The sequence below is a fragment of the Microcebus murinus genome, chromosome 6 (assembly GCF_040939455.1).
Source record: "Microcebus murinus isolate Inina chromosome 6, M.murinus_Inina_mat1.0, whole genome shotgun sequence".
Classification (NCBI taxonomy): Eukaryota; Metazoa; Chordata; class Mammalia; order Primates; family Cheirogaleidae; genus Microcebus; species Microcebus murinus.
Genome location: NC_134109.1, coordinates 61,493,718 through 61,510,709, shown reverse-complemented (window position 1 = coordinate 61,510,709; position 16,992 = coordinate 61,493,718). Strand labels below are relative to the sequence as shown.

General features: G+C 32.8%; 1 protein-coding gene across 2 annotated transcripts in view; it reads left to right on the top strand.

The window, feature by feature from the left end:
- AKAP6 (A-kinase anchoring protein 6) overlaps window positions 1-16,992 on the top strand; it is a 465,422-nt gene that overhangs the window by 408,440 nt on the left and 39,990 nt on the right. For both annotated transcript variants that reach the window (XM_012773426.3, XM_012773424.3), the window contains one exon: window positions 5,924-6,139. In XM_012773426.3, the coding sequence (XP_012628880.1) occupies window positions 5,924-6,139 (216 nt within the window). The remainder of the gene's footprint in view (window positions 1-5,923; window positions 6,140-16,992) is intronic.

The following is a 16,992-nucleotide window of genomic DNA, read 5'->3' as shown; positions in this document are numbered from 1 at the left end:
GCAGAGCTTCTATTTAACTTAACACAGTGCCATGTGTTTTCATCATTAATTAGTAAATGACTTATTTGATAAAAAATAACAAAAGGAATAACATCCCCAAATATTATTATAGATGCAAACAACAAAAACACATCAGCATTCTTAATAATTACATTGAAAAGTCTAGAGATTAAGAAAATACTAATAATGTAAAGATACCACAGGACGAAAAGATGTATTCATTGATTCATTTGGGGTTTTTTTAGTCATTTGATAACAGTAAGAAAGTAATTAATCACCAGTGATTGCAGTTCCTTAGGCTTTTGGCTACCAGTATGATACCAGAATCAGAACTTGTGATGTCTATTTTTATACTTCTTAAAAAAATCAACTCAACTAGATTAATTCTCTTGTCTGAAAACTGAGTTCCTTTATTTCCTGTAGACTAGTGTTTTCAAACTTCAGAATTCACTGGACTCACCTGTAATACTTTTTAAACCATGGCTCACTGGGCCTCACTCCAGAGTTCCTGATTCAGAAGATATGTAGTGGCACCAGAGAATTTGCAGTTCTAAGTTTCTGGTTGATACTAATACTTGGCCTTAAGTATTATATGCTGAAGACCTCTGCTGTAGAAAATCTGATCACAGGTATTGGAAAAAGAGAAAATAACTGCCCACATCATGAAATTTAATGGTAAAATACAGAAAATGAAAAAAAGAAAAACAAGGATAGGAAACTCCCAACAAGGAGATTGAGCTGACTTCTTGAGATTGTTTAAACTAGAACTCAAGAACTTGCCTGATTTATTTACTTCTCCCTTCTCTCTTTGGATGTTTCTTTACTCCTACTAGATTGAAGGGGGATACATACCATATATGCAGATTGCTCTCTTTTTGTTGTGCTTGCTACATAGAAGGCATACTCGATAGATATTGTTAAGCAATTTATCAGTCTAGAAAGTGGTCATGTTTGCCTTTATAAATAGAATGCTTCCTAGGTATTTTTTAATGTAATATATCACCTAAAAACCCACTACTTTGTTATATTGACCTACGTAATGATGTTAAATTAACTGCTGAATAAAATGATGTAATAAGTATTGGAGACAAATTGCTTTGGAGTATCTCAGCTAGATTTGTTTCTTTCTGTTTTTAACATACACTTAGGGTTTTTTTTTAATCTTTTTTTCTCCTTACCTATCTTTTCTCTATTGTGTTCTTAAAATGTATTTGTTGTAACAGTTCTTGGTCTAATTGTAGTTCTTTTATTGTAAGCTTATTTACATCCTTTTGTGAAGTAGATGACACTTGTTTAATGTCAAGTATGTGTGTATACAAATAAATGTAATCTTTCTATGTAATATGTTTGCATATTTAGTATATAATGAATAAAGTACCAGACTTGAAAAGTCTTCCCTTCAGTGGTGTTAAACTGAAGCCAATGTGATGAATGATGTTGCATGTACATTTGGCTTGGTAATGTGAGTGGTTTAAATGGTTGAAAAAGTTGACAGAGGAAGTCAAGAGATGAAAGAAAAATATAAACCAAAAAACACCTCTGTGCATTGCCATTGGTGAATTGAAAGTCAGATTGATGGTTTACAAATGTAAAACAAAACCTTCAGCCTTTTGAAAACTCTTGTGATGTGATTTTAAAAAATGGGTTTAGAGGATTGGAAATGTGATCATTGTAAAGGAAAATACTACATAAATTTTCTCATTTTTCTCTATTTCTCATTTTTATAGCAAATCTGCCTTTTTGATAACATGAGGAAACTGTATAGAAACTTAAAATAAATAAAATAGGTCATTAGAAATGTAAAAGTAGCACACCAAACAATTGGGTTCTGAGGTGATGCTAAGATAATAACCTCCATACTAACACAGGTAGCTTTGTAGGAAGAAATTGCTTAATGATTACCAAATGATAAAGATAACTAAATATAAAAGCATTTGAAATCCATTCCCCTCTTGTGGCAGTATGTCTATGCAAGGAACCAACTGATCTCAATAGATATTAAGGAAAATGTTTCAAAGTTGGCAATAATGGAAAGCATTCTAAACTTGTCTGTTTCCTGCCCCCTTTTTCAGCTGCTTCACTTTCTTTCTCCCCAATACACTTCGGCATTCCCACTGCCCAAAGCTATTTGCTTATTTTCCACATTAACATGCCTCTTGATCTTCTACCCTTATAACCATTATCACCCATCTTAGGCCATCTGGTTCACACCATTTTCTTCATGATTTCATCCATTCCTCCAAAAGCAACTTGCACACACTTCTGTTAGCACTTCCCTCTCTGCCTTATATGTGGTATGTACTCATTTGTACTGTTCACTTCCAGTAGACTTTCAGCTCCTTGAAGGAAGGAGCAATAACTTGTTCCTTTTGGAAGCCTCTAGTCCTAAAACAGTTCCTAGCATATGGAGGGTGCAGTACACATTTGAGGAGGTCAGGGAGGTAGGCATTAGTTTGTCTTATTTCTGTGCCTTACTTAGATTGCTTAGATTGGATTTCTTTTTGAAATGTACATTTTTTTCTGAAATATAAGCCAAAAATAGTTATAATAATCATTTGTTCCTATGTAGTTATATTTAACATTTCTCAATGCATAGTTTATTATGGAAATAATGTAAACTACTGAATCCAAGAAACATTGCTGTCAAATCCACTGATTTTATTTAGTATGTGTTTGTGATTATAAATAAATATGTATATTTTAATGGTTGTCATGGAAATCCATTTATATAGAAGAATGTGATTTTATCAATTATATCTCCTTAGGTATAAAAAAGTACTGAAAAATATATTGGCCATGTAAAATTTCCAATTTTCCCCTCCTTGTTAAGAGTAGCATTATTTCCCAAGTATACATATAGGATAAATTATTAATTCAGAATGTAGACTAAACTCTTTGGTTATTTAAAGTAAAAAAAAAATGTAAAATTGTAAGATCCAAAAATCAGATATTGAATATCAATAGTAACTACTTTCTCAGTTTTTAAACCACAGTATACATCTTGACTGATTCATATTAAGATGAGGAATGGGGATCACCTAGTTACTTAAATACTGGATATATTCTAGATACCTACAAAAATTTATGGCCAATGATCTTTATGAAAATTTCCCCTAGCAATCTCTCAAATGTCCTATTTCAGAACTTTGAGATGCCTTGAGGTGAATGAAGTCCATCTGGAGTGCTTTGCAAATGTTACTCTGCACACACCTTTAGTGTAATCCATTGCAAATTTTCTTTCAGCTGAGAACTTTGGGACTTTTTGTTTGCTTGAGAAATGCAGTTATTATTCTAGTTAACTTCAAAAAGAGTTTTTCAAAATCTGGTTCTACAGTATAGAAATATCTCTTGATTTTTTCAACCCCTTTACTTTTTTATTTTATTTTATTTTATTTTTTTGAGACAGAGTCTTGCTCTGTCACACTGGGTAGAGTGCAGTGGCATTGTCATAGCTCAGTGCAACCTCAAACTCCTGGACTCAAGTGATCCTCCTGCCTCCTGAGTAGCTGAGACTATAGGCACATGCCACTGTGCCCAGCTAATTTTTCTGTTTTTAGTAGAGACAAATATCACTTTTGCTCAGGCTAGTCTTGAACTCCTGAGCTCAAGCCATCCTCTCCCCTCACCTTCCTAGAGTGCTGGGATTACAGGTGTGAGCCACCACACCCAGCCCCAACCTTTTGCTTTTAACAATTAACAGCAAAATAGAAACAGAAAACCAAAATCCTCAATATTCATATTCATGGGATTCATTTGGACCAATTTCAGTTGCCCATAATATTATCTTGAAGTGTTTAACATTGGACCAAAAATTGGCAGGTATTAAGTGTGCTTCAAAATTTGAACTGCCCAACAGTTGTCTTAGAACAGCAGTACCCAACCTTTTTGGCACCAGGGACCAGTTTCATGGAAAACAAATTTTCCATGGAAGGGATGAGGGATGGTTTGGGGATGATTCAAGCACATTACATTTATTGTGCAGTCAAACCTCTCTGCTAATGATAATCTGTATTTACAGTCGCTCTCCAGTGCTAGCACCATCACCTGAAGTCCACCTCAGATCATCAGGCATTAGATTCTCATAAGGAGTGTGACCTAGATCCCTTGCATGTGCAATTCACAGTAGGGTTCGTTCTCCTATGAGAATCTAATACAACTGCTGATCTGACAGGAAACAGAGCTTATGTGGTGACGTGAATGATCGGGAGAGATGTAAATACAGATGAAGCTTTGCTTGATCACCTGCTGTTCACCCCTGCTATATAGCTCAGTTCCTAACAGGCCACAGACCAGTAGCAGTCTGTGCTGCTGCCCCCGCCACCCCCCCCCCGGGGTTGGAGATCACAGTTCTAGAAAAAGCAAATTGAAAGAGGGGGGCAGACAGAGGGAACGTGGGGCAGAGACCCTCAGATTTTACCTTTGAATATCTAGGGGTCTCTTCTAATACAACATTGAACTAATAAATAGCATAAGTAAAGAAATTTGTCAGACCTAGAGGTGATATCAGGAGTTATATAGGAAAATAGTAATGAACGTTAGGAAAATAAATAAGGATAAGTTCAGGAAACATAACTGAAACTGCTGCACTGGTGTAAATTGAATAATAAAATTCCTAGTCATATTTTGCCATAAATAGAGGTTTGGGAATTTGTCATTCACCTTATTTAAAATTCAGAAATATTAAAGGTACAGGGTTCTCTCATTATAGAAATAATAGAATTCCAGCTATTACTGAGTTAGGGTCATTTAAATGGCTATAGCATGCATTATATCAATAAGTGGAACATCTGTATGAAATGTCCACCTGCTGATCTAATACTCCCACTCCCTGCACATTTCAATGAACCGCACTTAATCATTTTAAGACTTCTTCTAATGAAGCCTTATCTAGATTAACATTTTAAGCACAAATACTTTTAGGCATTAAAACTCTCACACTAAATGAAATTGCATTGTCTTATTTACCCTTGTTGATTAATAAGCAATCTGTTAACTGTTAGAATAGTCCAATTGTGGCAATAGAAGAAGATTAGTAATTCAGTGATGTTTGCGGATATAATCATCATTTCTCCTGAAGGCTTTGAATTAGAATATCACTTACACACTATCCGTAGGCAAAGAAAGGATATAATATTTTTAGACATGTGTATCCACTATTTTGCTTGAATCATTCAGTTTAGGGTCACTGCAGCAATACAAATGCTTCTGGGGGCAAAATGCTATTTTGATGTATGCATATCCTTCTAAATAGTGTGAATGTCTATTAAAAGAAATACAACAACCACCAAATAGTGCAGTAATAATCCAGTATCTTAATTTTTGTTTTCAGAACATTATTGTTTTGTTAATCAAGCTTCGGAAGAGAAATATTGCTAATCTTTTTTTTTTTTCAGATGATAGATTTTATGTATCAAGGTTCTTTGAAATCTTATTTAACTTATTCTCAGTCAGTAGAAAACTGAACGTTTTGCTTTCAAAAAATCTTCGAGTAAATTTGGAAAAATTCCATTTCCTATTGGAGGATTTTTCTATCTTTTGTGTTTTATTTGACCTAGTATCAAAGCATGTCACTCTGTTTGACATTCATATGACCTAAATGATTTATTTCATTAGGTTAGATATTGTTAATTACCTAGGTATCAAGGGGGGACCCTTGACCTAGGTATCAAGGGGGGGATCCTACGTTTCAGAGGGCTACTTCAACAAAAAAGGATAGAGGAATAGGATGCAACTAAATTATGTAGCATTAATTTGCTATCAATAGGAGGCCTCCAATCTAAAGGAGACCTCAGAGCCCTTTCTCTTGTCCTTTTGTTCTTAGCTGAGTGTATCACTACAATTTGAAATTGTGGTAGAAGAGGGTGTTTCATGTCTTACAGAACTCTGCCTAATAAACACTGATAGATCAATCTCTCTGTTGCAGTCCCTCTGTCGTGAAATCAAGCAGCGACGTCGAGGAGTGGCCTCAATTCTGCGATTATGCCAGCATCTTCTGGATGACAGGGACACCTGCAATCTGAATGCAGACCACCAGCCCATGCAGCTGATCATTGTAAATCTTGAAAGAAGGTGGGAAGCTATTGTCATGCAAGCTGTCCAGTGGCAAACACGGCTACAAAAGAAGATGGGAAAGGAATCTGTGAGTGATGTTTTTTAAAACATTATGATCTTTCTCTTTTTTTTTTCTTTTTTAGACAAAAATAATTCTTTTAGGTCTTAGAAAATATGTTCATCTTACAAGTGGTTTTACTAACTAAAGGGGTAGCTATCCACTAATTGAAACTCCATTTGTCATAACACAGAGATTTATTTGCCTTACTAAAATGCATTTTAGTATATTTCTTTGTCTTTTTAAAAAATTACATTGAGATTTTTGCTTAACCTTACCAACCTAAGCCATTAATTCTTTCAATCATTCCTTTACCAATGATATTCATTAATCATACAATACCCCATGAATATTTTGCTAACAGGTAGCTTAATATGCTAAGAGCATATGGAAGCATATGTATGCTCTACAGATAATGCAATGAAATAAAGTATATTGTTTACTTTTCCTTACATGATATGAGTAACATTGTCTATGTATACACCAATCCCCCATTGTTCCTGCTTGGAGCTTTCTCTGATATAATTATATTGCTGAGAATTGGCAAGTTTCCTCTCAGAGTTTTAATGCAGTGCTCACAGTGAGGTTAGTGATTTCTTCTAAGGATTTTCCAGATTGAGTGCAGGTTCAAGTTGTTGCTAGGAAGGAAATATATATGACTAGAAGTTGTTTTTTTATAATATAGAATGCACACTTGTCCAGAAAGCCTTCATATCTTTAAGGGAAATAATTTATCAATGAAAAGATTATACTTCCCAAATGACCTTGAGGTCAGTGTCTATTAGTTGAAGGCCTAACTTTCGTGTTTGACTTATATAAATGAAATACATACATACACATGCAGAATGGAAAGCTTTTCTTATATGTTTATATTTGTCAGTTCTGTGTCCTTGGAAAGTTCAAAATTCAAAATTGAAAAATCAAATGTAAAAACTTTGTTACTGAAAAATGGTTTCCTCTTATGAATTCTGGTTTTAACAAAGCTTTAATATTTGCTATCTGATGTGTTTGGCATTGGGGGACTGGGAACAGAAGGGACAATGAATCAGTAAGCCTTCTCATTCTTTTTGCATCTGTAGCTATATTGAGTTTAGGGGGTGATTTTATCCTCAACAGTTCTGTTTAATTGTTTTGAGCTGAAGTTGTTAAATTTCTTAAGACTTCAAAGTTATTACCAGTAATCAGAGTCTACATAATTGGATGTCTTTTCTTAAAATGACCTGTTTGTTGTGAAGCTATTTAGCTGGCATGCTTTTTGGGGTTTTATTTTTTGAAGTCTCCATTTTTCTTTAGATTGGCTGCTGAATATATAGGCTGTTTGGAATGATGAAAGTAGAAAATAAGGTCCTCTGTGCTGAAAAAGGTTGAAAATTGCTGTCAAGAATGGGATGGAAAAGTTGAGGGTGAATTAATGCCAACAATACAGTGAGCACAGGTTGTATATCATTCAATGGGAAATCTTTCTCTGCTTCTGATCTCTGTTGGTTGGGTGAAGAGTACAAGTTGCTTTGATGGGAAGATGAGTACTTTATAAATGTGGGAGGCTGCCTTTGTAGAGAATTAGAAGCCTCTAAGTGGTCTGTTTATTTGTTCATCATATGTCTCCACTCCTATCTCATCGCTGCTTTTGCATAGGAACTTTCGCTGCTATATCTGCAGGGCCTGGGACATAACTTGCACATAGTATGTGTTTGATAAATATTTGCTGAATAAATGAGTACATGCTTCTATTTAATAAATTTTGTTTCATTACTGGCATTTGGCTTAGAGTTACTGTTTCTATATTAATTTTGCCTTTTCATAAAGTGGCTTTGAGTGTGGTTATGTTTCTATAAGAATATTTTACCTTTGTAAAAACACCAAGATGACCTTTAACCTTTATTGTCTAATAAGGCCTCCCCAGACTCCCAGACCTATCTCTTTAACTCAAGGAGACTGCCAGTCTTTGCATGGAGTCTGGGGATGCCAAGGTGGCTAACATTGTTACAAGGCAAAGACCAGAGAGGAGAAGGCTACACAGAAAGGAAGCTCCAGAGATATACAGAGGAATCCTCTCAAGTCTTCTGCAGAAGAAACCACCTAAAAGGTTTAGAAGGAATAGTCCATGGAGCTCACTTCCCTTTCCCATAAGTTGTAGTAGAAACCTTCATTACTCACAGGGCATGTGATAGAGTACTAAGAAGGGATTTGCCTTAGTAATGGGGCAAAATTAGACTAAATGCTGCTCGGGTCTTCCCCAAAAAGCTTAAAAGCAAAGCCTGAAAGGATAAAGCTATTTCAAAGTAATTTAAATGCATCCCAGGATGAAGCTCAAGAATATTTATAGGAGTAAAAATGCCCAGCATCCAACAAGATAAAATTTACAGTGTTTGGCATCCAATCAAAAGCTACCAAACCTGCAAAGAAATAGGAAAATTCTTTTTCCTACTTCTGATGATGATGAGAAAAATATCAATATAAACAGATCCAAAACTGACACAGACTATAAAATTGGTAGATTTGAACATTTATAGTTGTTATACCTGCATTCCATATGTTCAAGAAGCTAGAAAAAATATTGAGCATATTAAGTAGACACAACATTAGTGAACTGTGAGATATCTTCAAGCAGACTAATAAGTATGCAATTAGAATCCCTTAAAAAATGGAGGAAGGACAAACAACTTTTGAAGAAATAATGGTAAACATTTCCAAGTTTGATAAAAACTATAGACTCACAGATCCATGAACTGTGACAAACCTCAAGCACAAGAAACATGAAGAAAACTATACATTGGACATCATAACCAAATTGACTAAAACCAGTGATAAGAGAATATCTTGAAAGCATCCAGAGGAAAAAGATACATTATATACAGAAGAGCAAGAGGAAAGGGGATAGCAGACCTCTTCTCAGAAACAATGCAAGTTAGAAGACAGTGGAGTAACATCTTTAAGGTATTGAAGAAAATAACCCAGAATTCTATACACAGAGAAATATCATTAAAAAAGAAAGACAAAACTAAAGAGTTTTTCTATATCAAAAGCTGAAAATATTCACCACCAGCAGACCTATAATCCAAGAAATGTTAGGGAAGTCCTGCAACCAAAAGGAAAGTGATATCAGATAGAAACCTGTACATGCACAAAAGAATGAAGAATGTTTACTATGTGGGTTAATGTGAAATTTTTTCATATTATTTAAATCTCTTTAGATGGTATGAGTCTTTCTAAATTAAGATAATAATAATATTTTGTAGAATTTATAACATATGTAGAATTAAACTGTATGACAACAATATCACAAAAGCCAGGAAGTGAGAAATGGAACTATATATAGTTTCTATTCTATGTGATGTAGTATAATATCATTTAAAGGTAAACTATGGTAAGATAAAATGTATACCATAGCCCTTTAAAAATATAATAAAAAACTATAACTAGTAGGCCAAAAAAGGAAATGAAATAGAATCATACAAATACTCAATCCAGAAAAAGAAAGAAAAAGGGAATAAAAAACAGATATAACAGATAGAAGAACAGCAAGATAAAAGATTTAAACAACTGCATCAATAATCTTGTTAAATGTAAATGTACTAAAACCCCCAATTAAAAGACAGTATTTGTCAGCTTGGGTTAAAAAAAAGCAACACTAAAGTATATGTTGTCTATAAGAAACTCACTTTAAATATAAAGACATAATAAGTTAAAAATAAAGGGATAGAAAAATACATATTAAGCTAATACTAATCAAAAGAGAGTTGAAATGGCTATATTAATATTAAAGTAGATTTCAGAGCAAAGAATCTTATAAGATATAAAGAAGGGAATTTCTTAATGATAAAGGTACCAATTAATCAAGAGGACATACCATTGTTAAATATTTGTGGTCTAAAACAGAGCTTACAAATACATGAAACAAAAACTGATAACAACTGTGAGGAGACAAGAAAAACAGACAATTTTGAGCAGAGATTCTAATACCTTTTCTCAATAATTGATAGCCTAGAAAATCAGTAAGAATATAAAAGGACTTGAATGACACTATACACCAACTTGACCTAACTGACATTTAAAACACTTCATCCAGGGCTTTTATCAAAAAGACAAGGGATAACAAGTGTTGGTGAGGGTGTGAAGAAAGGGGAACCTTTGTACACTGTTGGTGGGAATGTAGATTGGTACAGCCACTGTGGGAAACAGTAGATAGATTTCTAAAGAAATGGCAATCTCTTCTGGGTATATAACCAAGGAATGAAATCACCATCTTATAAATATATCTGCCTTCCCATGTTTATTGCAGCATCATTCATCATAGCCAAGATATGGAAACAACTGAAGTATTCATTAGATGAATAGAAAAAGAAATTATAATATAGCGCATGCATGTGTAATATAGCGCATGCACACACACACACACACAGAATAATATTTTAGGGCTGTAATAGTTAGCCCTACAAAAAAGAAAAAAGAAGATCATGCCATTTGTGACAACATGGATGAACTTAGAGGATGGTGCACTAAATGAAATAAGCCAGCTATGGGAAGGAAAATATTACATGATCTCACTTATATGCAGAATCTAAAAAATAAAAATAAAAAAATGAATACATAGAGAATACAAAGGTCATTATCAGGTTGGGGAGCAGGGGAAATGGGAAGATGTGGATCAAAGAGTACAAAGTTGCAGTTATGGAAGAGGTAATAAATCTAGAGATCTAATGTGCATGTTGACTATAGTTAATTATATTGTATACTGTAAATTTATTAAGAGAGTAGATTTTAGGTTTTCTTACCCCGCTCAAAACTAAAAAAGGTAACTATGTGAGATAATGAATATGTAAATTTTCTTGATGGTAGTAATCACTTCACCACATATATCAAAACATCATGTTGTACATCTTAAATATACACAATAAAAATCAATCAATCATGCCATCCCACAGCAAAATATACATTATTTTTAAGTGCACACAAAATTTCTACCACAACTGATTCTCTTCTGAGCTACAAGCAATTGTTAAATGTAACAGAATTCATATCATACAAGTATTTCTTTGACTATAATGAACTTAGTTTAGAGATAGATAATAGAAATGTATCCAGAAAACCTGCAAATATATGGAAACTAAATAACACTTTTATTTAAAACTCATGAGTCAAAGAAGAAATGAAAAGGGAAATACAAAAGTATTTTTAACTGAATAGAAATGGAAATAAAATATTGAAATTTGTGGATCCCACCAAAATAACATCTTAGTTTTCACCTATGAAACTAGAAAAAGAAGAGCAATTAAACCAAAAGTAAGTAAGAGAAAGAAAATAATAATAATAATAATAATAAAGATCAGAACAGAAATCAATGAATTAGAAAATAAAAAAAAACTATAGAAAAAAGTTCAATGAAATAAAAAGCTAGGTGGGTTTCTTTTGAGATTAATAAAATTGATGAACCTCTTCTAGCCAGACTGATTAGGAAAAAATGAGAGAAGAAACAAATTATCAATATCAGGAATAAGAGGCAGACATCAGTACAGACATTAGTAATTCTGCTAATAGTAAAAGAACATAAAGAGAATTTTATGAATAATTTTCTATCTACTAAATAAGTTGAACTATTAGATAAAACCTCCCCACAAAGAAAATTTCAGGGCGAGTTGGCTTATAGGTGAATTCCACCAAACATTTAAGGAGTAAAGAATACTAATTTTATGCAAAGTTTTCTAGAAAGTTGAAAAAGAAAGAACATTTTTCATCCTTTTTCTTTGGGCAAGCATTACCCAGCTATCAGAACCAGAGATAATACAAAAAAAACTACAGACTGATATCTCTTATGAATGTACATAAAAAGATTCTGAATAAAATTCAGTCAAATCAATAACATATAAAATACTACATCATGATCATGTGAGCTTTATTCTAGAAATGCAAAGTTAGTTTAATATTTGAAAAAAATCCAATGGTATCCACCATATTTACATATATGTAAATAAATATTTACATATTTATTTATAAACCATATAAACCATTATCCTAGTCGGTGCTGAAAAGCATTTGTGAAAATCCAACAGATAAAAACTCTCAGAAACCTAAAGATAAAATAGGAACTTTCTCAACTTAATAAAGAATATCTACAACTAATCTACAGTTAAAATGATACTTAATGGTAAAAGACTGAATGCTTCTCTCCTAAGATCAGGAACAAGGCAAGGATATACACTTTTGCCATTTCTATTCAACATTGTACTAGAGTTTTAACCAGAGCAATAAAGCAAGAAAAAGGAATTAAAGATAATGCCACTTGGAAATTAAGAAGCAAAATTATCTTTATTCACAGACTTTATGATCATCTATGTAGAAAATGCTACCGAATCTACAAAAAGATCCTAGAACTAATAAGAGAATTTAACAAGGTTATAGGATACAATATCAATATACAAACATCAATTATGTTCTACGTACTATTACTGAACAATCAGAAATTGAAATTTAAAAAATACCATTTACAATAGTAACAAAAACATGAAAAGCTTAGGAATATATCTAACAAAAGATATGAAAGAACTATATGCAAAAAATATAAAATATTGCCGAGAGAAATTAAATAGCTAAATTAATAATGCTGTGTTTATGGATCAGAAGACTCAATATTGTTAAGATATCAATTCTCCCCCAAATTTATCTATACAGTTAATGTAACCCCAGTGAAACTCCTATTATTTTTTTGATAGAAATTCATAAGCTGATTCTAAAATTCACTTGGAAATGCAAAGAACCTAGAATAGTCAAAACAATTTTGAGAAAGATGAATAAAGTTGGAGAACTTACACCTCATGATATCAAGACTTATAATAAAGCTACAGAAATTAAGAGAGTATGACATTGGTGCCAAGGTCAACAAATAGATCAATGAAATAGAATAAATATTTCAAAAATAGAGCTAAACATAAATGGTCAATTGATTTTTCACAAAGATACAAAGGCAATTCAATGGAGAAAGGATAGTCTTTCAACAAATGATCCTGGAACAATTGAATATTTATATGTACATATGTGAGATTGATTTATAAATTGTACCATATGCAAAAATGAAGTCAAAATGGATCATTAACTTAAATGTAAAATGTTTAAAAATTTAGAAAAAAATCAAAAGGTAAAATCTTTGTGACAACTGGAGCAATTACAAAGGTATTGAGGAATCTTTTGGGGTGATAGATATATTCATGATCTTGTTTATAGTGATTATTTTATATGTGTAAATTATATCATATACAATTTTAAATTGTAAGTATGTTAAGTTTGTTTTCTGCAAGTTATACTTCAATAAAGCTGTTAAAAAAAACACATGAGCATATTTAGAATTTTACATGAGCATATTCAGAATTTTAATTACAAAGGCGTTGATAGGTTACCCTGAAGCCTGACAGTGAATATTCTTGCCTTGGAATAAGCAAATGAAAATAGACAATCCTTTTCTGAGAACCAAACAATAGTAATAATAGCTAACACAGCACTTGATATGTATCAGGCACTGTTTTAAGTGATTTACATGTTAAGTCATTTAAGACTCTTAATAACCATACAATATATATACTATTATCCCTTCTTCTACAGAAAAAAAAAGGCAAAGAAAGTTTCAGCAACATATCTAAAGTTATCACCTAGTTTGTAACTAATGTGAGATTTGATCTTGGGAATTCTGGCTCTAGAGTCAAGGTTCTGAGCCAACATCCTAAACTGCCTCTTTATGATGAAGCCTTCTTTAACAATATGAATGGTACATATGCAGTCACCTTTAAATCAAGTAAATGAATAAGACTTTTATAAATACAAATTAAGCCAATTAGATTTGGAAATTATATGATTTCACTTTTTCAATATAATTTAGGAAATTATGGATCAAATATCTTTTTATCACATGTGATGATACATGAAGAAGTTTTAATCACCAAAAATCAACTATATCTCAATGGGTTAGGAAAAGTTGTAATTTTCTATGAGAACCTTAAGGAAGAGAAGTAAGAAAATATTTTCCTTTTCAAAGTACTAGAGAAAATAAAGAAGAGAGGATTTATCTGCCATGTGAATTGGTTGACCACTGATAGCTCGCTCATTGGTAGTTATTTAAGCGTTTCCTCAAAGTACATGGGGTTTCTTGCCTATTAAATTTACACATGCTTCACAGAAACTCCTGACATTCACAGAATTTGTAGTAAGAAGGCCAGTTTTCCAGCATTGATTTGTATATACCACAAATCAAATTTCTCTTTTCAAATGCCATCTCATTAAACCTCTCTACTAGACAGGTTCAGTCTTGTGTATACCAATCCTCTCGGGAATCCAAAAATTGCTAACACAAGAAAGTATCGTACATTGTAAGGAAATATGTTTCTCATTTTTAAAAATTTTCTCATGTTAATTTTGTTTAATTTTGTGGCAAAGATCCCTCTAAACAGCCATGTGGTATAAGTGTCAGTCATCAAGAGGATGGGGGCTGTTCTGTTACTTGCTAGTGGTATTGAGCATGTACTATATCCTAGTCACTGTGTTGCCATTTTTCATACATCACCTTATTTGATCTTCATAATAAACAATTACAGATGAAGAAACTAAATTTTTGAAAGATTAAGCAAATTACCCAATGTCATACAGCTAATAGAGGGAGAAAGATCTGGACCTAGACATATCTAACTACAGGGCTTCAAGCCCTTTTGGCTCTTAAAATGTTTATTGATAAAATTTCATGCCTTTCTTCCCCCTAAGACTACTTTGGCTGGTTATCATGTCTTGTTTTAGTGATTTTTCATTCTTCCTTTTTATTAGAAATTTCCTGGAATTATTTTTTGAATTGAAAATAAGAAGACTCATATAAACAATTGAGAATATAGTAATTTCTGTTAGTATTCTATTTTCTGATCAGTCCTAAGAATTTTTGCGTGACATGTTAAAAGACTCAAACTAGATTGGATTCAGTTAGAGAATGCCATTTGGAAATAGATCTAATGCTTCCCTCCACTCTCATTCATTGGCTCTTGTATAAAGAGTTGGATTCATTAGAAGAAATACATGGTTAGAATTAAGTATTGGTATTTGGAAAAATCTCAAACCAAACAATAAGAAATCACTGAATTGAAAAAAAATAAAGCTTGAGAGGGAAGAGGTTTTTTTAAATAATCAAAATAAAAAAATATTTTCAAAGTGTTGCAAATATAAGGCTCTTTGGGTGTTGATTGGGAATAAAGTCTGGGATTTTGTCATAAATAGCCTGCTCTGCCAGTCCTTAAAAGATCTTTATACAGTGCAGCTCGTTTTTCTCACAACTTTCCCAATTCAAGTTCTTTTATCATCTGTACCATATGAATGAATGCTGTACTTATTTAGAGATAGTCTAACTAAATCAAGACATATACTATTAAATAAAAGGACAGAAATTTTTCTTTAGTTTTCAGAAATATGAGAATGTGATTTTTATTAAAGAAGAAAAGCTGGTGAAGACCCAGGAATCATGCTCAGAAAATGAAACTGGTTTGACACAGTATTACATTATATATATTGATGATGTCCCCAAATAATGGCCTAATTCACGTGTAGATTTTTGAGGAGAATGTCTGGGGGTCATTCATATCAGCTGAGGATACCATTGGCTTTGAATGGGTTGGTCTGGGGAGACGATGCATAGAACAGTGCTGCACATGGATGAATTTTCCCACAAATGCCTGTATCGACCCCACTAGGAAATACTTTATAACCATTTCAGAGCACTCTTACTTTCATGGACATGCTGAGAACAGATCTCTCATAATACACTTCTGTAAAATACTTACTACAGCTTTGCTTTGCCATGTTAGAGACCTAAACCCTTATCTGAACAGCAAGAAAACTTTTGTCTTTCCTATCTCTGTTTCCTTGTCTGTCTAATTCTCATATGAGGCCTCTGAGTGGTCCTATCACTATTTTCTTAGTTAGGATAAGTAGTTATCAGGAGCAAATAAATTGTTGTTGCTTTTCAAACAAATGTTTTAAACAGAAGTAATCTGCATTTCTTTGAAATGCCTTTATTTCAACATGTGTGCCTTTGAATCCTTAGTGAATTTGGGGTTTTCAATTTTTATTCTTCACATAAATATATTTTTTCCTTTTGCCCTGACACTCCAGAGCTCTCATATTGAAAACAGAACCTATGTCCAGAAAAACCTTGCACATTTATTGGCCTTAAAAGTATGCAACACATCTAGCCACGTAATTGAAAATAATAAGGCCACGATAAATGGGATGCCCCCAGGGTAAAACACCCAAGGGATTCAATTGGTGTCACTTTGCATCAATGTCCATGCATCATGGTAATTGAGGTAACATAACCAATTACCACATTTTAATTAGAGTTCTAAGAACTTGAGAAAATTTGCAATGATCAGATAGCTCACTTTAAAGAAAGAAAGAATGAAAGAAGGGGGGAACCCCACACTTTTTCTGTCTCTCAATCATATTATTTGGTGAGTCATTTTGAGAAACTAAGTATTTTAAAACGCTATTTTGTGACTAGGTAATAGTATTCTCATGTTAATCTGAGTGAAAATTTCAGAAATTTATGAGCAAAGAAATTCTCTAAAATGCAACGTTGGCTTATAAATTCATTTCCCATTTAGATATTTCTTGCCATTTAGGGATTCAAAGTTTTTAAGTCAGTGTCTGAACACAGTGACACATTATTAAATCCCATATTTCTCTGGCTTTGGTTGTTGAACAAAAATAGATCACATTCCATCCCCCCAAATTTAAAGCAGAATTACTACATTTAGAAAATAATTTTGACTTGTGGCAATTATTTTTATAAGGCTAGAGTTTAAGTGAAAAACCTCCTGTAAAATTTTAGTGCTGCTACATAATCAAGTAATTATGTAATT